General features: G+C 35.4%; 2 protein-coding genes and 1 pseudogene across 3 annotated transcripts; 1 reads left to right on the forward strand and 2 right to left on the reverse strand.

The window, feature by feature from the left end:
- Positions 1 to 1,117: 1,117 nt before the first annotated feature.
- LOC132098096 (transmembrane protein 127) lies at positions 1,118 to 5,296 on the reverse strand. 2 transcript variants are annotated; one of them, XM_059504223.1, is made up of 4 exons: positions 5,167 to 5,296; positions 3,719 to 4,052; positions 3,153 to 3,317; positions 1,118 to 2,564 (listed from the first exon to the last, which is right to left on the reverse strand). In XM_059504223.1, the coding sequence occupies exons 2-4, from the start codon at positions 3,954 to 3,956 to the stop codon at positions 2,254 to 2,256; spliced, it is 714 nt and encodes a 237-aa protein (XP_059360206.1). In that variant the 5' UTR covers positions 3,957 to 4,052; positions 5,167 to 5,296; the 3' UTR covers positions 1,118 to 2,253. The 2 variants fall into 2 exon arrangements, with proteins under 2 accessions (XP_059360206.1, XP_059360205.1); XM_059504222.1 differs by having other exon boundaries at positions 5,009 to 5,295.
- Positions 5,297 to 11,922: 6,626 nt separating this feature from the next.
- Positions 11,923 to 19,584, forward strand: LOC132098101 (probable cytosolic iron-sulfur protein assembly protein ciao1). The gene is made up of 7 exons (XM_059504228.1): positions 11,923 to 12,206; positions 13,150 to 13,298; positions 14,028 to 14,139; positions 15,248 to 15,336; positions 15,433 to 15,628; positions 15,742 to 15,817; positions 18,497 to 19,584. Exons 1-7 carry the CDS (start codon positions 12,068 to 12,070, stop codon positions 18,741 to 18,743), a joined length of 1,008 nt encoding a protein of 335 aa, XP_059360211.1. The 5' UTR covers positions 11,923 to 12,067; the 3' UTR covers positions 18,744 to 19,584.
- An 804-nt stretch (positions 19,585 to 20,388) lies between these two features.
- Positions 20,389 to 22,527, reverse strand: LOC132097310 (ubiquitin recognition factor in ER-associated degradation protein 1-like; annotated as a pseudogene).
- Positions 22,528 to 23,443: the final 916 nt, after the last annotated feature.

Consider the following 23,443-nt stretch of genomic DNA (forward strand, 5'->3'; position numbering starts at 1 on the left):
TTGTGTTCCATAATCAGCTGATACTGTAATTCTTTAAAAGAAGTAAATATATTTAAGCATAAAAATAGTATGCAAGTGTGCATCAAAACGGTTCATTCTCAGATGACAAACATCTTTTTGTGCTTTATTTGTGTCCACAAGACTGAACTGTGACAATATTTAAACTAGTTTATGGAAGCAATGAAAACAAATGTTAAAATGTACCTTCAAATACTACTAAAATGTTTGCTTTTAAGTAGGAAATGTCTGCCAATTTGCATCTTCCTCACATATTAAATGATTTCTAACAAGTTAGTTGGTTATCTAAAATGTTAAAATACACCAAAAATAGATGTGGCATTTAAAATTAAAATATCATCTCAATATTATATTTAAGATATTCTGTTCCTCAATTAGGTTTTAACTCACATGGTTTGCTCTTTCTTACATCACGTTTGAGGAAATTCTGACCACATGCATCAAACAGAAGTAAGTTTGTTTTACAGTCTTTATCAGTATTTCATTATGTCTGGCCTTAGTATTTCAACTGTTTTTGTTTTTGTAACTACTAGAATATTGGGGAAAAATGTTCCTCTATTGTGCTCCTCCAGTGTCTATGGCAGTTTTCATCCTGGTGTTTTAGACCTGTAGTGATTTTTTTTTTTTTTTTTTTTCAAAGTTAAAACAACCTTCTCAAATGAAATGATGAAAAAAAAAAAAAAAAATATCTTGACCAATTTTCAGACTGCACCATTTCCTAAGAAGGACTGGTCCAGCTGGGCAGGTTTCGCAGGGGTGGCAGATTACTGGAGGACATGGTGCCACTGGGATGAGTAGTAGATTATTCATTCATGGAATTTAGGCTCATGTTTTTGTTTATAAACGCAGTGTAGACCTTAAAAGAGACAAAGATGGATATAAGCATCTCTACGGCTCATTGTAAAGCTGAAATTTGGTTATTTTATCACAAACATATGCAATAAAATTCAGCTTTTTCTAAAATGTAGCTGCTTAATATAAATCTGGCTTCATTTACATACAGCATACTACAACTACCGCGCGCATCGATTTCGACGTGCACACGCATTAAGGAAAAACTCTCACACACGGTTTTTTTTCTTTTTCTTTATTTTCCATGTCAGTAAACGTATTTCAAATGAAACACAGAAAGGAAATGTGAAATAAAGAAGAACACAAAACCACCAGATTACTAGAAAAACAATCAGAACTTTATGCAAAAGTGAACAGCATGTGTGAAATCCTGAACAATTACAGTCATGCAGTGATTTTATCAAAAATAATCAGACCAGAGCAAAAGCTAGCCAAGTGAACTGTGGATACAATCATGATCGAATGTGTTAAGTCTCATTCATAGCTCACACTATTACTATCAAAACACAGCAAACATAATTTCACTAAAAAACAAAACAAATCCAATTAATAGACAACACACTCACAATGTGAAGTTGGCAAACCTGAAAGCCTCCAAATTGCAGGTACATAAAATATCCGCTTTCTACTTTCTTTGAGAGTCTATTTCAACCAGGTAATAAATAATTTGTCTATCCATCTTGGGTATTTGCAGCTATATGTGCATTAAAGTAACATTACAATAACTGATTAAAACCTTTTTTTTTAATGCAATGGGATGAATCTGAAAGTGTGCAGATATGGCAGCACCTGTAAACTATTGATTCATTAAAATAAATAAAAGGATACTTTAATAGCATGATTAAAAATGAAAGGAAAGTGACCCAGTGAAAAATAGGAACAAAAGTCGAAAGTGCAGCTCAACATTTCAAATGGAAAACATGATAAACCTTTGATGAAATACAAAAAGATGCCTTTGGAAAAATATTGGAGTAATTCCCCACAGTTTAGTACGCCAAAGAGGCTGCCGGTAAATGCATTTTCAACAAGCATGATGCCCTTCAAGTTTTTAATCAATAATTAATCGTGCCAAAAAATCTAATCTGTGTGGGTTTTATTGCCAGATACATGCAAACTACTGCACGATGAATTCGAATGGAATTCTTAAAGCAATGCCATGATTATTCTCTTTGATTTATTCCATGTACGTAAGGCTTAATCTGTCTGCCAAATTAAAACGCTTATTTAAATGTGTGCATGGATGTGGGGCTTTCTGCACAATCTGGAATACTGAATAAATATTCATTTTCGATGGCGCACCTAAAATCTGAACATCGTTGCTTTATCTGAAGGCCAAAGGTGTGGCACTGGGCTGATAACATGTGGGGTGACGGCGGTTAGCGATCAGGGTGTGTAGGCCGGTGGAGGCTGGAATTGATTGGCAATGTCGTAGTCAACTGGGTATGTTTCACTGCTCTCCTCCATCTCTGAGAGGAGCTCCAAGGCCTGCTCCTCCTCCTCGGTGGGGTAATGACGGAGCAGGTTGGCAGCCGTGGCTAAAATGGAGGCTCCGCCTGCACCGGCAACCAGGTAGAAGCTGATGGCAAAAGTGACGTAGATGAGCGAGCCGTGGTACTTCTTGTGCTGCTGCTGCAGGGACAGAATCAGTTCTGAGGCCCAGTAGCAGAAGCCAATCACTGTAGCGCACTGGAGCACTGCAAAACAGAGTCATGAAGACATTAAAAAACACTTCTCCTCAAAAAACTGTGCTGGAAATCCTTTACCTAATTTAGTGTTCCCATCAAATATTGCTTATGTAGCCTATCCCTCATTACATGTTTACATTTGTGATCATCAAATTCTGGATTCAATCTTTTTGTCAGCTTGTTTTCTTTCAATTTCTTTCGATCTTGGAGGTGACTGATCAGAGCTTATGCACCTCCAGTTTTTGAGTGTGGATAATTTTGACAGCGTTCACTTACTTATAATTGAAACTAGTTGGAAAAAACAAGCTGACAAAGAGACTGAATCCCAGATTTGATAATAATGAGAGATTTATATGCAATGTTTTGTAAGCTGGTCCATTTTGATCAGGAATACCACAAATCTTATTATGCCTTTATGACCTTTGTGAATCTTATAACTTTTGGTGACCACAACTTATAGTCTTATAGTTTTGGAGCTACATGAGGGCGAGTAAATGATGACAGCATTTTCATTTTTGGATGAACTATACATTTAATGCTATAAAAAATAACTATATTTATATTAATTATTAATTAAATCCTATTTGGGGGACGTACCTGTGAGGATGTGGGCGAAAGCATATCTGCGTGTGATCTTGAGGGCTGGGTGTTTGGGTCCAAAGACATCCAACAGAAATGCCGTGAGGCTGCACAGAATGCCCAAAAAACAGAACGCAGCAATGACCCGCAAGAGCAGGATGGACTGAGCGTTGATACAGTAATCTGAGAGAGAATGAACAAAAACAGTTTATCATTAGATGTGCAAGTAGAAGAACTCACTTTCAACTTCAAATTGTAATCTATGCACACTAACATTCAAAAGTTTTGGGGTTTCCACAAAAATATGAAGCAGCACAGCTGTTTTCAACATTGATATTAATAATAAGTTTCTTAAGCAGCAAAATAATTTTTGTTGAGCAAATCAAGTATATTAGAATGATTTCTGAAGGATCACATTACACTGAAGACTGGAGGAGTGAATCAGCTTTAAATCACAGCAAAACAATTACTTTCTGAAATCTATTCAAATATTTTTTTTATCAAATAAATGCAGCCAGGTGAGCAGAAGAGACTTCTTTCAAAAACCTTACAGACCCTAAACTATCTCAGTTTGGGATACCTACCCTCAATGAGTTTGTCATCTATATATCCCAGGACGTCAGCGACACCGAGCTCCTGTCTGGGGCAGGTTCCTCCATGGACGCGCAGCCAGGCTGGTTCTGCCAGGGCTGTACAGAGTGCGGTGATGGAAAGCGCCCCTGGCAGCGCGGATGCTAAACTCCGCTCTGGTTGTTTGGGTAGAGACGTTCCACCTCTCCTCCTCCGGTTTCCAGGCGCAGCTGTTCCCGGGGGGGCGTACATGGTCTTAAAAGCTCTGAAAACCTTTGCTTAAAACACTAAAACTCAAATACACTGGAGTGAGAGTGGACGGAACTGGGGTTTGAACTCCGCCGGGCACTAAAGATGGAAAAAAATTTAAATAAATCAATCAAAACCCAAATCATGTAACAGTAATCTAGAGCAAAACATTAGAATAAGTGTGTTTTAATTAATGGAAACTACTAAGAACTGACTGGAACAGAAAGAGAACATTTTTACTATGTTAAGAAAATTCTTGATTATGTAAATTATAGATCATTAATTAAAGAAGGAAAAGCCTTATGTAATATAATATAATATTATAATATAAAAAATGAACGATAATTAACATGTATGCATTCAGCAGATGCTTTTATCCAAAAGTGACATTTTTATTCTTTTTAGTAATTTAACTACTTATTTAATAATAATAATAAAATATGAATTATTGTAGTGCTGTCAAGCCGCGACTAATCGCATTTAAAATAAATGTTTTTGTTTACATAATATGTGTGCACTGTGTTTATTTATTATGTATATATATAAATACACACACATGCATGTATATATTTTGAAAATATTTACAAACATATATGTATATTTTCATATAATTTCTATTATTTATAAATATATTTAATATATAAAAATAACAATTTTCTTAAATATATACATGCATGTGTGTGTATTTATAAATACATAATAAATATACACAGCACACATATATTACACATATATTACGTAAACAAAAACTTTTATTTTGAATGCGATTAATTGCCATTAATTGTTTGACAGCACTAAATTATATTAAACTATTGGTAGACATACACTAATGATAATACAGCACTTAACTTACCTGTTTCCAACTTTTAATCATTATTATATTAATGAATTATAAATGATTGATTATTGGTCAGAATAAACATACCCAGTTAATAACAAAATAACACATAAACAATACTGTTAAGATTTTTTTAAATCTTCCTGTTATAACAAAGTATTAAAGGTATATTTGTATTTATAAACAAGTATACATTTTATTTAAACAGTATGTTTACCTGTTTGCTGTAAGTGAAGCTCTTCTGTCAGTTTTAGTCAGATTTGATCATTTACACCTTCACAACACACACAAAAACATTTAAAACCTTCTCAAATCGCACCGAAATATAAAACAACTTAATAAAACAAATATATAATGTGTTCAGTTTCGAATTACCCTGCGGATCGACGCTATATCGTAGACATTTTCGCGTTTTATTGTTGATTTCCAGTAGAAAACAAAAACAATAGTCCGTCCGCTTCCTCCATCAGACGGAGAACTGTCTCTGACTTCCGTTTCCTGTGTGTTGCCATTTGAACCCATAGAGTTCTATATGTAGATGCTCATTAGCGACTGTTTCTATGGGCCGTTAAACGTAACCCGTCTACGGTATACCTCTACTGTATATACATCTATATTTGAACCAATCAGGCGCGTCCTTCAGCTGACGTCAGTCTTCGAGCACGTGTATGTGATGTAATCTAAGATTTTATTTACTTGTATTATTATTTATACTTGAGGGGGAGGTCCAAGATGGCGCCTTGTTAAGTCGAAGTTTTCAGAGCTCCTGACCAAACTTTACATACTAAGAAAGTATAGCTGTTTTAACGCATTTTTTTCTTTACATTTGGTTGATCATATTTTAGTACATTCAATTGAGAGCATTAATATGCCATTTGACAAACGCAAAGAGCGATCGGACACTAGCGACATCATGGATGTCCACGATTATGCCTCTCCTGCTGTAAACGAGCTAGATGTTCTCTGCGCTACTTCACTCCCTGTCACTCCTAGCAAGCCACCTGCTCATAAAAAAGGTAAATCTTCAAGTCCAAACGAGCAGGCCGACTCTGCCATCATTTCTACACTCTCCTCGTTGATCAATACTCGGTTTGACGCACTGGAAGAGGAATGATTAGTGCCAATGCTCTAAAGATAGAAGGGCTGAAGAAAACGGTAGACTTTGTGTGTGCCGAAGTACAAGATTTAAAAACTAATGTGAAAGATGTAGATTCCAGGCTTAAAGATCAAGAACATCTCACGTGCGCCTGGGAAACACGCATTTCTGATCTGGAGAGATACTCTCGTAGGTGGAATTTGAGATTGTTTGGAGTGCCTGAGACATTCAAAGAAGACATCAGATCCGAGGTCATTCGAATATGCAGCGAGACTTATCCCGAGGCCAAGAGCAAGTACCCTGATGTTGTTGACACTGTGCATCGTTTAGGGAGGAGAGGTGACAACACAAAACCTCGCGCTGTTATCATGCAGTTCTCCTCACGGGTTATCCGCGATGTCTTATGGAAAGCTGCCAAGAATTCCCAGTTTCTCAAAGACAACAACCTACGCTTCGCAGAGGATCTGACTTCGCTGGACCGGGAGAGACGGAAGAGCTTGTGGCCGAGAGTGAGAGAGGCGAGGGCTGCTGGAAGAATGGCTTATTACGTCGGAGCACGTGCGTTTATTGAAGGTGTGGAGATTATTTTGTGAGTTCCATCATGTGGATCGTGTACTCTTTTGTAAAATGATGACTGTTAACTGTCACTATGGCGTTTAATCTATCGTCCTACTACAGCTGGACCTTTAAGTTGGTCAGTTAAGCTCTGCTCATCTCAGCTTTTTTCTCATCTATCGGTCAGTTTTGACTTTTTGCCTTTTGTTTTGAATCGTGTTAACAGCTGTTCATTGCTGTTCGTTTTTTCAATGTCAATATCGTTCATTTCTCTTAATGCCAGGGGTCTAAGAAACAATGTGAAGCGCAAAGCCCTCTTTTTGTTTGTTAAAAACCATGGATCAGACTTTTGCTTTTTTCAAGAAACCCATTCTACACAGGACGATGTTAAATTTTGGAGGTCCCAGTGGGGCAGTGATGTATGGATGTCGCACGGCACAGAGCGATAAGCAGGTGTCACCATTTTAAAAAATAAGTTTGCTGGTGAGATTCTACACGTTGACAGTGATCCAAAGGGTCATTTTCTTCTATTAGTGCTTTCACTTGGTCAGACCATCTCAGTGTTATTAAATGTTTATGGGTACAATTCTTCTATAGAAAATACTACTTTAATGGACAATATCAGTGAAAATATACAGTACTGGTTAAAGAAATACCCCAATGCTGTTCTTATTTTAGGTGGGGATTTCAATATGGTTTTAAACAGTGATTTAGATAGGTTTCCCCCTAGAGCTGCTTCTATAAGTACTATTATGTATAATTTCATGGTGCGTTTTTGTGTTGTTGATATATGGAGAGAAATGTATCCACAGCAGAGACTCTATACGTGGAGCAGCAAGGACCGTTCTAAGCAGTCCCGAATAGATTACTGGCTCATTTCTCAAAGCCTAAGAAATAGTTGTAAATCAGTCAGCATTCATGCTACACCTCTTACAGATCACAGTGCAGTCTCTCTTAGGCTTTGTCTTTCTGCATCCCTTGACTTCAGCTCATCCCCTTCTTACTGGAAATTGAACAATTCTCTACTCCATTTTGAAGACGTCAAGAAGAATATTACATTATTGATTGAGCAGTACTGGAGAAAAGCTTTAGTGTTAGATTCATATTGTTGCCAGTGGGAGCTGTTAAAATTTGAAATTAGTAAATACTTTAGAAAATTAGGTAGTAATTTAGCTAAACTTAAGAGGGCAGAAGAAAATAAAGTGGTGTCTAAAATTGCAATACTTTCTTCTAAACCCCCAGAGTTGTTTTCTGAATCTGATAAGCTCGAGTATGCTGACCTGCAGTCTAAATTAGATGATATGTACACTTATAGGGCACAGGGTGCTTATATTAGATCTAGACAAAAATGGCTGGAGGAGGGAGAATGTAACACAGCATATTTTTTCAGATTAGAAAAGAATCGCGTAAGTACTTCACTAATTGAAACTCTTAATATTGAGGGGACTGTCACTAATAATCCTCAGTCAATTGCACATTTCTGTGCTAAATTTTACAGTAATCTGTATAAAAAAAACTTTTCGGAAGAGGCAGCCCATACTTTTCTGGAGTCTGTTAAAGATTGTAAGACTATCTCAAGTGATGACAGAAATTTCTGTGATAGTGAAATTACTTTATCTGAAGTTAGTAACTCAATTCTAGAACTTAAAAACAATAAATCTCCCGGAACGGACGGGCTTACCTCAGAGTTTTATAAACAATTCTCTAAAGAATTGTCTCCTTTTTTACTTAAGGTTTTTGAAGAAAGCATACAGAATGAGGCTCTCCCCCCGACTCTCACTCAAGGCTTAATTACTTTAATTCCGAAGCCTAAAAAAGATTTACTCTTAATTGACAATTGGCGACCCATTTCTCTGCTTAACAGTGATTATAAAATCTTAGCTATTATGTTTGCTAAAAGACTAAAATCTGTATTGGGTTCTGTTATAGATGAGACACAATCTGGTTTCTTGAACAAAAGACACATTGTTAACAATATAAGGTTGATTCTTGATTTATTAGATTATTCAGACTTGATTCAGGAGGACAGCTTCATTCTTTTCTTAGATTTCTATAAGGCTTTTGATTCTTTAGAGCACCAATTTATTATTAATTCATTAGGGAAATTTGGTTTTGGGGACATGTTTTGCAGAGTAATTAAAACCCTTTACAATAATGGAAGTGCTTCGATTAAATTAAAGACTGGCACTTCACCAAGGTTTAGTTTATCCAGAGGAGTAAGACAAGGTTGTCCCCTTTCTCCCTATTTATTTCTTCTCTGTGTGCAGCTACTGTCAACTTTTGTATATGAAAGTGGTATTCAGGGTATCCGTGTAGCAGATCGAGAAATATTTATAAGTCAATTAGCAGATGACACCACCTTATTTTTGAGAGATGCTTCCCAAATCCCTATAACCATTAATTATATAAAACTGTTCTCTGAAGCTTCAGGTCTTAATCTAAACATAAGTAAATGTGAATTAATGTCTATTAAAGATTGTACAGCACTCACTATTTATAATATTCCAGTTAAATCCGAGATTACATATTTAGGCATTATGATAACTAAAAACCAAGATAAAAGATGTACACTGAATTTTGATCCGGTTATAATAAAAGCCCAAAGAAGATTCAATGCATGGTTGCAGAGAGACTTGAGCTTGAGAGGCAGAATACTGCTTGCTAAGGCGGAGGGCATCTCCAGACTTACATACTCTGCACTCTCTCTATATGTGGACAACAAAATTTGTAAATCAGTTGATAAAATCCTGTTTAATTTTGTTTGGAAAAACAAAATCCATTATATTAAGAAGTCTGTATTAATGAACACGTATGAGCATGGTGGGTTGAATGTCCTTGATTTCTCTTCTTTGAACAACACTTTCAAAATTAATTGGATTAGACAGTTTTTGTGTAACCCAAACTCAATCTGGAATTTTATCCCCAATTACTATTTTTCCAAATTAGGTGGTCTCCCTTTCCTATTGATCTGTAATTATAATATTGCTAGAATCCCTTACAATTTATCTAACAATTTATCATTAATCTTTAAGCACAATTTCTCCCCTCACCGGTACTTCATTTGGAACAATCAAGACATTTTATATAAGAGAAAATCTTTGTTTTTTAGTAGTTGGTTTGTGAAAAACATTCTGATTGTTTCCCAGTTATTTAACTCAGAAGGTCTTCTTTTAAGTTATGAAGAATTTTTATGTAAATTTAATTTTCCAGTAACTCCCAAAGAATTTTCCATTGTCATGGACGCTATTCCTAAAGGAGCTGTTATGCTTTTAAGGGACTCTGTTAGATCATCCAGCACTTTATCTATTTCTTTAGACCCATTTGAAATCCCAGTAGGAAAACTATGCTTTCTGTCACCTTCTTCATCACGTAACTTTAAGATTAGATCACTTTTTCAAAAGGAGCTTGTAACAACTCCTTATGTTGTGTTTTATTGGAGGAATGTGGTTGATCATATTGATTGGAAAAAAGTATGGACTCTGTCTTCGAAATACATAATAACAAACAAGGTTAGAGAGATCTCATTCAAATTATTACACAGATTTTACCCAACTAAAGTGTTTTTGAAAAGATTTAAATCAGACATCGATACAAGCTGTTGTTTTTGTGGTGACCCTAATGAAACAGATGTACATATATTTTGGGATTGTCCTCACACACAGCAATTTTGGATTGAATTCTGTAGTGTTGTCAATCGCAGTGTGCTCCATGGTTTCTCTCTGCTTTTTAAGGATGTACTGTTTGGCTTCTTTAATATACCAAAAGATAAAATTAAGGAATATTTTATTATTAACCTATTATTACTTCTTGCAAAATTTCACATTCACGGTAGTAAATTCAATCGTCAAAATCCTTTATATATTGTTTTTGAAAAAGAGGCTCAACAGTATATTCAAACTATTTCATCTTCAAAGAATCTCAAAGCTTGTAAAACGATTCATTTATTTAATATTTTTATTTTATTTGATGCTTTGCACGTAGTGTCACCTCTTTGCACGTGATGTTGATATTATCTGTATTTGTATCTTTGGTACCTTGGCATTAAAAAAAAAAAAAAAAATATATATTATTTATACTTACATATATATATATATATATATGTATGTATGTATGTATTTTTTGTTGTTGTTGTTGTAGTTTAGATTTGTTAAGTACCGTTATGTGTTGGAAATCAATAAAAAAAAAGTATGTAAGATCTTCCAAAGAACGTTTTATGATTATACAGATCAAAATTTGATATATTGTGAATTTACTCATATTTGAAAAATTCTTTATCAACAGATGTAAATGGGCAGCGGAAAAACATAATTTTACTCATTTTAAAAAAGAAATAGGTCTAGCTCACTACCTGTACACATAAAAAAGAAATTATTTAAAAGCCTTAATTTTAATAACTATTTGTACTTGTTTATGGACATGTGATTTTCTTATCGCTTTACCTACTTTATTTATTGTTTTTGCTTATTATTGTATTTGTTTCGATGTAATTTATGTTATTGCCCTTGTATGTTTATTGTTCTAAGAACTACAATAGAATAAAATAAATAAAAAATGCAGATATCATGACTCTTCCACTACTATAAACGTAATAAACTAAAACTGAAATTTAAGACGTATGCTTTCAGTTAAAATAAAACAAAATGTATTTAAATGAAACATAAAAAACTAAATTAAAATAACTAATAACATTAATAAGTAAAATATAATTGCAAAGCAAAATTTATTAATAATAGGTCTCACTATATTTGAAAGATTTTATCTTCAGCCATTAATATAACTACATAAAATCACATTTTTCTCTATAATTTTATTGTATTTTTCTTAGGAGGTACAAATGCAGAAGAAATAAAACATACCCCAGTGAAAAAAGCCAAGGGTTTAAGGATGGCCAAACAATGCATAGCAATGACATTTCAAGAGAGAGAGAAAGAGAAAGAAACTTTGAAAAGGTAAATAAATGAAAAATAATTCATAAAATAAGCAGATCACATAAAAATAAACAGAATCTTTCACCAGGGGTTCAAGGATGGCCAAACAATAAATGCCAATTACATTTCAAGAGAGAGAAAGAAACATTTAAAAAGTAAAATAAATTGTAAAAAAAAAGAAAAAGTAAATGAAATAAGCAGATCACATAACAAGAAACATAATAATTCCAAAAAAATTAAACAAATTAATTATCATAAATATAAAAATTCTATATAAACACCAAAAAGTGAGCATACATTTAAAGTTTTAGTTGTCTTTTTGTTACTGGAAGTAGATAAATATTTAATGTAGATTTTAATATCTTTTTGAAAATAAGAAAAGTGGGGGTCATTTTTTAGAAACTTGCATTTATGGAAAAAATATATTGCAAGCAAAATAGTTAAGTTGCATAAAAGTAAACATTTCCATATTGCGTCTCATTGTTCTATATTCATGAACACTTTCGCTACATTCCTGAAGGTGGCGCTACTGCCGTGCGTTTACATCAACAGGAAAACACTGAAGCACGAAACAGGAAGTGGGAAGCTGCTGATAAACACAAGTCTTGAAGCAGTGTGACACTTGAGAGAGAATAGTGTCGCTGATCGGGGAAGACTTACATGTCATCTAATCACAAATATCATAGAGTTATATGAGATGAAGGGCGCGCTGGAGCTGCTGCAGAGGGTGAGCGCGCACGCAGACGCGTGCTGCTGGTACGTCGCGTGGAACCCGGCCGGAACGCTGCTCGCGTCATGCGGCGGAGACCGCACCATCAGAATATGGGGGAAAGAAGGTAAATATAAAACATATTTATGTTTTACACCACAGATCAGCCGTGTAAACCATGTACTTTTAAATGAGATCTAAAGTACGTCGAGTTGAAGTCAGTGAGTCATTAAAGGGTTAGATCAGGAAAATAATCCGTGTTACATCCGGGGTTCAACCGCTGTTTTACCAAACTACGAGAGTAACGTACATTTTGAGCGCAAAAAAACAAAACAAAATAGCGACTTTATTCAACTATTCAAAATGTATTCATTTAAAAAAACTGTTATTTTAAATAATACGATTTTACAATATTATTGTTTTTACTGTATTTTAGACTGACAGCATCACACACTTTTACTGTAACTTTTACTTATTTTATACTGTATTTTTTGTTGTAGTTTATATTCAAGTACCTTTTTATGTTGAAAATCAATAATAATAAAAAAAAGTAATTTAAGATTTCCCAAAAGACGTTTCATAACTTTTATTGTACATTTTGTGCGCAAAAAAATAAAAAAATAAAAACGACTTTATTCAACAATTCAAAATGTATTCATATAAAAAGTTATTTTAAATAATACGATTTTACAATATTATTGTTTAGGGGTGCGCGATAAATATCGTGAGAGTCTTCAAAGTCGTTGTTAACTGACTAGCTACGCAAATGAACGCTGATAATGAATGTGGATTTGCGCAGCTAGTCAGTTAACAACGGCTCCGTAGTAACGGCTGTTCTATGTGAAATCACGCACCTGATGGAATTTACTGCTGATTAGAGAACCGGGTTTACTGACGAGATGCGCATTAATTATCGCAAGATATTTACCACGCACCCCTATTATTGTTTTTACTCTATTTTAGACTGACAGCATCACAAACTTTTACTGTATTTCTGACTGAATGAACACAGCATTCATCTTATTTTATTGTTATTGTTTGTGTGTTATGTGTCTGATCTTTCTTCTCAGGGGACAGTTGGGAGTGTAAGTGTGTCTTGGCTGATGGACACCAGCGTACGGTCAGAAAGGTGGCCTGGTCTCCCTGCGGGAAATATCTGGCTTCAGCCAGCTTTGATGCCACAACATGCATCTGGAAGAAGACTGATGATGATTTTGAGGTTTGTTTTTGCATAAGCATAGTGTCAGACCCTTAAAGAGATCATATGATGCTTTTTTAAAGATCATTATTTTGTGTATTTGATGTAACAGAATATGTTAACATGCTTTAATGTTCAAAAAACACATTATTTTTTCAAATACTGTACATTATTGTAGGTCCCCTATGCCCCGCCTCTCTCAAACATTGTTTTCTATAAAGTCCCTCCTTCTGACAAGCGCAGTCTGCTCTGATTGGCCAACTGACCAGGTGCATTGTGATTGGCCAAACACCGCAAGCACTCGTTGGAAATTTGAACATTCAATAGCAAATACTTAAACTTAAAAAATAAAGTGCTTTTGCTTTTGTCTAGATACACACAGCATCTCCCTGACTTGACTGCTTCAGCACTAACTGTGGTTACTGAAACCGGCAATTCTTTCATTACGTGAACATTTGGGGCGGCTTTACGCAAATATTTCCACATAGTGATGTAGATATGTGGGGGCGTGTTTAAATGAGGTGTTTTAGGAGGGCGTAGCAGAGTCTTAACATTGATAAAGAATATCTCTTTTGGATTTGATACTTTAGTCTTTGCAACTTTACAGATCTTATTTATGCACCAAGAGCTTGTAACACCCCAAAGAGAAAGAAAAAATTTAAATCGCATCATATGACCCCTTTAAAAATTGTATGAAGTGACATTGTTAACATCTCATCACACTGACATGTCCGTCATGTGTGTTTACAGTCTCTGACTGTGCTAGAAGGTCATGAGAACGAAGTCAAGTGTGTGGCCTGGGCTCCGTCTGGAAACTTACTGGCCACCTGCAGCAGAGACAAAAGTGTTTGGATCTGGGAAGGTACATCACGAAGTGATAAATGAATAATCTCTCTATAGCAAAAATACGATTTGTTTTCTTTAGAACGACATGCACTAGTGAATCATTCATAAGTTTAAGTATTTTTTTTAAATGAGCTAATTAAATATGCATACAGTATTTGCATACATTTCCAGAAATCTGATCATTTAAAGCCAAATTCTTGTTTCATTGTGATGATATATTATAGTCAAGGGTTTTGCAAAAGGAAAAGTGGATGTTTATAAATCAGAAAATATGTATATTTTTCACCATGTTTTAGAAATAAAATATAATGTGACTCAAATTATATAAAAATAAATTAATGTATGCATTTATCCAAAACGACTTACAGTGCATTAAGGCTAACAGTTTTTACCTATATATAAAGAAAACTTCAGGATTGGAATAAAACTGTAGTTCTGTTAAGTTAAGTCTGTGTAAGTGCTATTATAAAGTGGAGATAACTGGCTCCGTGCATGTGAATAAATTATTTAAATATTTGAATAAAACAGCCTTGTATTGTATTTGAAATCTACAGACACAAATAGATCAAATATATAGTTCAGTCATGAAACTGTAGATGGTGCAGGCTGAAGGGTTGTTAATGTAACTGATGATATTAAACAACTTGGCACAAGTTGATTGGTTAATTTTGCATATGTCACCAATGAGCTTGCTGCCTTGCATTTTTATGGCTGGCTAGCATTCACTTGAGATTTTGCAGTGCACTTTTCTCTGAAACCCTCCTCCTTCCCCATCTCCACCTGTATGGATCTTCTATGGGTTGTTTTATATGTTATTTAAGCAGCAGTGGAATGACTTAAATACTCACATCACCGTATTGTCGTATGCATTGTCAGTAGCAAGTTACTACAATAATCTACAACTACAACAATAACCAACAGCAGCAGAAATTCAGCAGCGTAGCAGATCTATTCTACCAAGATGAAATACATAAACATTATCATATCCATCTCTATGCTTAAATCTATAGAGAGTTGTCATGATTGAAATGTAAAAGAAACAGTAGTTTTTCCTGTAGTGTCTTCCTTAAAAGTAATTATTAACATTACTAGTATTTGTGTTAAACCCTTTATTTTCCTTCTAGTGGACGAGGAGGATGAATATGAGTGTGTAAGTGTTGTGAATTCACACACGCAGGATGTGAAGCATGTCGTTTGGCACCCAACACAGGAGGTATGGTATTTACACAAGCATGTTATACGGTGCTCGCATTATTAATGTTTTCACACATGTAACGACCAGTGTTTTTTTTGTCATTTTCATTTACAGCTTCTCGCATCAGCCAGTTATGACAACAAAGTGTGTATTTATAAAGAGGAGGATGATGACTGGGAATGTAGAGCCACGTTGGAGGGTCACGAATCCACCGTTTGGAGTCTGGCCTTTGACCCTGAAGGAAGGAGATTGGCGTCTTGTAGCGATGATCGTACCGTGAAGATCTGGAAGGAGTCGACGGCTGGAGATGGTGAGAGCGTGAGGATTTCAAAACGTTTCTTATGTACAGTTTTGCTCTATATTGCTGTTTTGAATAGTAAGTCTGAAGTTCTTGGCTCAGCTGTGATGGTGATTTTGTCGCAGGTTCAACAGATGAGTCCTGGAAGTGTGTGTGTACCTTGTCTGGATTCCATGGGAGAACAGTGTATGATGTTGCATGGTAAGATGCACTGTGCTAACTTTGTCTTAACCCTATAAATCCTACTGTTTTATGTTTGATAAGTGAATTTACAAGGCCTCTATATCATCAACATGATCAAAACTGCTGAAAACCTGTTGAGGCCATCCTTAAAAATATTTTGGTTTGCAGTAACAGTAAAAAAAAATTAAAAAAGGGTCAGTGGGTAGGTCTATATATATATATATATATTTTTCAAGTTTTAATGTAGAAAAAAAGTAAAATTTTGGTGATGGTGGTTACATAGTTATGAATTTAAACAAATTAGCATATCGTGACGTCACTGACTGGGACTTCAACCCATGCCTTTGGGCGCATCATTGCAAACCTCATTTTGATGCAGGCTATATAGACCACAAACAAATTGAAATCTTTATCAAAAACATGTTTATTGCATGAATTTCAGGTGAGTAGAAAAAAAATGAGGTACTGTTTTACTAGCATGCACCGCTAGGTGTCAATGCATTCTACAAATGAGAGACCGTTTACTTTGCTTTCTTGGGTTGTCACTTTGAAAAAAATCCTGTTTGATTTGAGTGACAAGTGTTCATTGAATCGATTGTAAAATCGATTTTGCATGTCTAGATGCAATTTATACAGCAAATGACACCAAATATAGGTAAATGCACGGACAACAGGCAGAATGAATGTAAAGATTCAATATACTGGTAAAGACCAATATTTCTGATGATTTATTGGTGTGAAGTTAATATATATATATATATATATATATATATATATATATATATATATATATATATATATATATGTGCTCGTATAAAATTCAAGGCATTGATGTTTGCCTACAAAACTACCACTGGCTCTGCACCCATTTACCTAAATTTGTTACTTCAGACCTCCATTTATCTTTGGAACACAGTTTAAGATATTTTAGATTTAGTCCGAGAGCTCTCAGTCCCTCCATTGAAGCTGTGTGTACGGTATACTGTCCATGTCCAGAAAGGTAAGAAAAACATCAAAGTAGTCCATGTGACATCAGAGGGGCAGTTAGAATATTTTGAAGCATCGAAAATACATTTTGGTCCAAAAATAGCAAAAACTACGACTTTATTCAGCATTGTCTTCTCTTCCGTGTCTGTTGTGAGAGAGTTCTTTGTCATATCCGGTTCGCAATCGAATCATTCGATGTAACCGGATCTTTTTGAACCAGTTCACCAAATTAAACTGAATTGTTTTAAACGGTTCGCGTCTCCAATACGCATTAATCCACAAATGACTGTTGCATTAATCATTAATCCATGCATTAATCCACTGAAAAGCTGTTAACTTTTTTAATGTGGCTGACACTCCTTCTGAGTTCAAACAAACCAATATCCCGGAGTAATTCATTTACTCAAACAGTACACTGACTGAACTGCTGTGAAGAGAGAACTGAAGATGAACACCGAGCCGAGCCAGATAATGACTCGTTCACGAGTCAAGAACCGTTTCTGACCGATTCGAGAACCGAGGAGCTGATGATACTGTTCATGTGTGATTGAGTGTGAAGCAGACCGATACACAGAGCGTCTAAACCGAACTGATTCTTTTGGTGATTGATTCTGAACTGATTCTGTGCTAGTGTTATGAGCGCGGGTAAACCGAAGGCTTGAATCAAGGGCAATCATCGCAAATGACGCCATTACGTCGAGCGCAAAAGAACCGGTGAACCGTTTTCTTCAACCGGTTTATTGAATCGAACTGTCAGAAAGAACTACTGGTGATCCGAAAACCGATGCAACCGGATCTTGACTCTAGAATGATCGAGTCAATCTAATCTTGCATTCATTATCTGGCTCGGCTCGGTGTTCATCTTCAGTTCTCTCTTCACAGCAGTTCAGTCAGTGTACTGTTTGAGTAAATGAATTACTCCGGGATATTGGTTTGTTTGAACTCAGAAGGAGTGTCAGCCACATTAAAAAAGTTAACAGTTTAAGTCATTTGTGGATTAATGCGTATTAGTGATTCGAACCGTTTAAAACGATTCAGTTCGATTTGGTGAACTGGTTCAAAAAGATCCGGTTACATCGAATAATTCGTTCGCGAACCGGATATGACAAAGAACTCTCTCACAACAAACACGGAAGAGAAGACCATGCTGAATAAAGTCGTAGTTTTTGTTATTTTTGGACCAAAATGTATTTTCGACGCTTCAAAATATTCTAACTGCCCCTCTGATGTCACATGGACTACTTTGATGTTTTTCTTACCTTTCTGGACATGGACAGTATACCGTACACACAGCTTCAATGGAGGGACTGAGAGCTCTCAGACTAAATCTAAAATATCTTAAACTGTGTTCCGAAGATAAATGGAGGTCTTACTGGTTTGGAACGACATATTGGTGAGTTATTAATGACATAATTTTGATTTTTGGGTGAACTATCCCTTAAGAAATAAATGGTCTATTGAAAGTTGACTTTTAAACTTTGAAGTGTTGCTATAAATACTCTTTGTGTTCTCCTTAGATATTACTTTTGGAGAAGATATTGCATGCCCTGAATTTATTTCTTAATTACTCCCTAATTTATTTATTAAATTTCTTTTAAAATAGTTTTTAATTGGGCTTTTTTTTTTTTATCCCTTTTGTTAGCTCAGAGTTCAGAAGCGATGTACGTAATTGCAGGTGCATGTAATTTTTCTTAATTTTGACATGTTAAGGTGTCGTCTGACTGGTGCCCTGGCCACAGCGTGTGGCGATGACGGAGTCCGTGTGTTCAGAGAAGACCCCACTGCTGACTCAGAGCAGCCCGTCTTCTTCATGTCAGCCCATGTGCCCAAAGCCCACGGTCAGGACGTCAACTGCGTGTCCTGGAACCCGAAGGAAGCGGGGCTGCTGGCCACCTGCAGTGACAACGGAGAGTTTGCCATCTGGAAGTACAGCTCTGATTCCTCAGCCGGTGAATGACAGTCAATCAGACACATAATGAGGAACAATAGCTGTTTTTATTCAGGCTGTGAGTGAGGAAACTGAGTGTATTGGCAGCACTGGTGAAGTGGATCGAAAGACAATATACTCTTTAACTCACATCACTGTTTTTGATGGGTCAGTTGTAACTTATCAGAATTGTTTTTGACAGTATGGATATATTTCAACTTTTATCTGTGGCTTAAAATACCTTCAGTGCTTTAATTAAATAAAGCGTCTTGATGCTGATTTTTCTTTTTATTATGTCTCAGAACCATCTGTTTAGATTGATATAAAAAATTTAGAGTGACTTCATCTATAATAGTTGTGTTAAAGTAATGTTCCACTTTTAATAGTCCTTTGTCTGGGTAAATATTTACTTATTGACAGGAATGAGAGCAAGACTGACAGATAAAAGCACAGTGCATTCAGTGAACTGAACTGTTGTTGAACAACGTGCTGATTCTGTGGAAAAAAACCTCTAGGACCTTCATACAGTGTGTGCCATTGTAAAGACTGTTAGTCTGCCTTTCACAACCTCATTTTCAACTGTTAAATGCAATCTGGAATCTAACCTGATTAAGGTGTTTACAAGATACAATCATAATAGACGTTTATGGGCATTTGATAATTCTTTTAAATAGATATGCCATTTTTCAAACTGCTTTTCTATTAGCCATTATCTTTGAGCTGAAAGCTAATTTAATTTTAATTGCCCATTTCACAGAATAATTTCTACTTTTCTGAACTTTGGTTATAAGTTACTGATGAAATATTGGATATTTTACATGGACAAGTTTCTGTTTTGACAAACTTATTACAGCGAGCTGATGTCTAACAATGTCTTGTGGTTATTCTTTCAGTTAAATTGTGTTGAAATTATTTTCTGATGTCACCGAAAGAATATCAAGTTGTTTTTGACCTGGTATGTGTAAACAGTAGTCTAATCATAAAGGAATAGTTCAACCAAAATTATCCTCTGCAGTGAATGGGTGCCGTCAGAATGAAACAAATCCATCATTCCAGCTAAAATGTTATGGATTATGGACTTAATTTTATCCAGAAGCAGTGTTTTAATGGTAAAATGCCTTGACGGATTTGTTTCTTACAAACACTCACAAGACATTAATTGATGGACAGGAGTGTTGTGGATTATTTACTGTGATGTTTTTATCAGCTGTTTGGACTCTCATTCTGACGGCACCCATTCACTGCAGAGGATCGATAGGTGAAAAAATGATGGAATGCTACATTTCTCTAAATCTGTTCACATTAAGAAACAGACTCGTCTACATCTTGGATGATCTGAGGGTGAGCAAATTTTTTGCAAATGTAGTTTTCGGGTGAACTATTCTATTAAGTCATATGAACTAATAATATCATGTTTCTTAAAACTATTAAAACGATATATGGTTTGAAGTGCGAAGCAGAAAGTATATGAATAAAAACTCATCCTAAGGTAAATAAAGAACAAATCTGATGAACTGCAGGGAGAACTTTATTTAAATAATTTCAAAGTATTATGCATATAAATGTTATTTATAGAACAAGTGTTGGTTTCCTTATATATGAAAAAGGCGATTCAGAATGCCAAAACAATTGTAAAACCTAATTTTTCATGTGCAGAGAAACGTCAGTGAGGTCCTTATGGAAAAATCTGATACGTGTCATCAAATAACTGTCCATCTTTAGTATATGGTAGTTCAAAAAAAGCACAAATAACCAAACAGTTGCGTTTCTGTATTTGTGTAATCAGGTTTTTCTGCCTTTTTTTGCGCAAGGACTGTCCTTCCCCAGAGAATGCAATGAAGTTACTGGCTGTATCATCCTGGAGACAAGAAAATATGATTCAAAATATACCACTATGCCACTTAACCGTAACAATTTACTAAATTTGTGAACATGGAAATGTGGATTTGTTAAAACCCTAAATATCATTTGCCTTGTAATTTCACTTACCATTTCAGTTTTGCGGGGCTGTTGTCTGGAGTTACGGATGAAGGTAACCCTTTCCGATTTTGAACTCATAGTTAGGAATTCCTCTGTATGAAATATGTTAAAAAATAGCAATTAAAATGAAAGTTCAACTTATTCTGTGCGAATGAGAGGTGGTCGGTCAGTACTGTTTAATGTCACTGGGATCAAGTCGTGCTGGACTGGGTTCAATGCCTTTCTTCTTCCCATCTAGACAATTTCCAGAACCAGTAAAGGCCTCTGGAGAAATACGGGAAGAAAAGGCACTATAGTATTAACTGAAGTGGACAGGGTAACATTTGATTTGAAATATTATATGAAGGTGCACTGCAGTACTGATAATTATTGTTTGTCTTACTCTGAAACCGATGTCCATATCATAGTTACTGGGATCCGTCTCCTCTTCCTACAGCAGAATGGTAAGCATGAGCATTAATTATAATACTGAGCTGTCATGAGATGTAAGGGATTTCTGTGTGTCGGAACATTTCTTCAGGATGCTGCATGTGTCTCTCTGGTTCTTTATAACCAAGAGGAGCATCAAAGTCCACCTCAAAGGAAAAAATTGTGTAATTAGAGACACATTGAAGTGTTCAGGTAATATAAACATAAAATTTATAGTTCCATTCAAACGCTTGGGTCAGTAAGATTTTTTATGATTTTTTTATTTTAAGTCTTCTGCTTACTAAGACTGCATTTATTTGATCAAAAAATACAGTCAAATCAATAGTATTCTGAAATATTATTACAATCTGACATAACCGTTTTCTATTGTAATATATTTTCAAAAGTATTTTATTCCTGTGACGCAAAGCTGTATTTTCAGCATCATTACTCCAGTCTTCAGTGTCACATGATCCTTCAGAAATCCTTCTGATATGCTGATTTGCTAATCAAAAAAAAAAACACCTGTGTTCCATTTTCTTTAATGAATGGAAAGTTCAAAAGAACAACATTTGAAATAGAATTCTTCTTATCGTTCTAAATCTCCTAACGTATTATAATTTGATCATTTTAATGCATCCTTGCTGAATAAAATTATTTCAATTCCTACTGACCCAAAACGTTTGATCAGTAGCGTATATCAGGTAAATGACTTTGCTATTTATTGTGTGCTTATACAGTACAGACCAAAAGACAGAAACTTCTGGTTTAGTGCATCAGGGTTTTTACCACTTAAAACATTATTATACTGATTAACAGACATAATCTCCACATGGACCAAACCACCCTCATCCAACAACAAGTTCTGCATCATCTGACCAAAAGACAAAACATGATCAACACCAATAACACGTCGAAAGCAAAGCTGCAGAGTCGATCTGCTGTATGTGTTCTACCCAGTGAGGGAGGTAACAGATGCCTTCATCTGCCACAAACTCCAGAACACCGCAGTGTGTCATTCTGTCTGAATTCTTGTTGGTGAGTTTGAACAGCATGGGGTATGTGATGTTAAGTCTGCCTGAAAAACAAACCACATGTGAAATCAAAATACGAGACATGACAGGAAATACAGAAGATTTAATATTTAACTTAGTCAGCTGGTCCAAAGCAGACGGGGGCATAATTACTGAAAACACAACGTAATATCTGCCTTAGTTCAGTGAAATGCAATCCGGAATCTACTAAATAAACTCTTGGTTTCAAGTTGCTTTGCTTCATAGTATTATAAACCATAACATACTCTTTCCTCCTTTCTCCACATCTGAGCGGTCGTTGGGTCCAGCCAGCATGGACACAGAATAACACTCCACTGAGTGGAGAAACGGTTCTGGGGAACCCGGCCCACATGGGGCTCAAACATGTTGAAGGAGAACTGATGGAGGAAGAAGACAGAAACAGCCAAAACACAAACCTTAGCAACACAGTATCTGTGTGTGTGTGTGTGTATATACTACTATAAACATACACATTTGTGTTTATAAGTAGACTATGAGTTTAAGATCAATTATTAACAAATGCAGTAATAACTGCTGCGTTTCTAATGATATTCTTTTCTTATGCTGAAATGTTTTTGTATCAAAAAACTCACTTTTCATTAAAACATTTAAATTTCATTTCGATTTTAAACAAACATCCAATCTCATGATTTCTGCAACAGTGAGAGTGCAGCATTCTATTGCTTTTATCTAAGCATTCGCTAGAAAGTTCTAATAGCAATAACAAAAAAAGGAAAACGTAAAGGTAGATTAAAGTCGATTAGACACCATAGCGCTTTATCTGCCTGACAGCAGAATATCAGCAGTGATGAGAATACTGATGACAACTCAATAACAAACACAGCAGCTCTCCTTTCATTGGGAAGTGCGTGTGTAGTACTAGGACGTGACGCAACCAGAGAATGTCTAATAGACGGGCTCTGACGCAACAAAACAAAACAACAACGCGTCCTCCTAAACCGTAGCCAATCACATCTCTCTTTCAAGTTTCGGTACACGCCCTATATATATAACATTTTTTAATCCACATGAAATATAAGATTTACAATAAATTAGTAAAATATAATTTTTAAATAATTAATTAAATAACGATTTTTTTTTCTATTACCGCATTTTGTACCATATTTCATTTTGCTCTGCAGTGTATCTGTATCTGATTGGACAGAAGAGCCGCTGGCTGTCGCACACGATTGGCTAATGCCCCTACCTGTCACTCAACGTCGTTTTTCAATTGGTTGTTTCTGCCATAGACATGTCTATGGTTTCTGCAAAGCCCGAACTAATGTA

This window comes from Carassius carassius, chromosome 21 (assembly GCF_963082965.1).
Source record: "Carassius carassius chromosome 21, fCarCar2.1, whole genome shotgun sequence".
NCBI lineage: Eukaryota > Metazoa > Chordata > Actinopteri > Cypriniformes > Cyprinidae > Carassius > Carassius carassius.

What these genes read in the sequence shown, in the direction of transcription:
- LOC132098096 (XM_059504223.1), bottom strand. Translation starts at nt 3,956, where the DNA reads ATGTACGCCCCCCCGGGAACAGCTGCGCCTGGAAACCGGAGGAGGAGA. An exon ending in AGATGACAAACTCATTGAGG is followed by an intron (nt 3,318 to 3,718) that starts GTAGGTATCCCA and finishes ATTCTCTCTCAG; the next exon opens with ATTACTGTATCAACGCTCAG. An exon ending in TTTCGCCCACATCCTCACAG is followed by an intron (nt 2,565 to 3,152) that starts GTACGTCCCCCA and finishes TCTGTTTTGCAG; the next exon opens with TGCTCCAGTGCGCTACAGTG.
- LOC132098101 (XM_059504228.1), top strand. Translation starts at nt 12,068, where the DNA reads ATGAAGGGCGCGCTGGAGCTGCTGCAGAGGGTGAGCGCGCACGCAGAC. An exon ending in CAGAATATGGGGGAAAGAAG is followed by an intron (nt 12,207 to 13,149) that starts GTAAATATAAAA and finishes CTTTCTTCTCAG; the next exon opens with GGGACAGTTGGGAGTGTAAG. An exon ending in AGACTGATGATGATTTTGAG is followed by an intron (nt 13,299 to 14,027) that starts GTTTGTTTTTGC and finishes GTGTGTTTACAG; the next exon opens with TCTCTGACTGTGCTAGAAGG.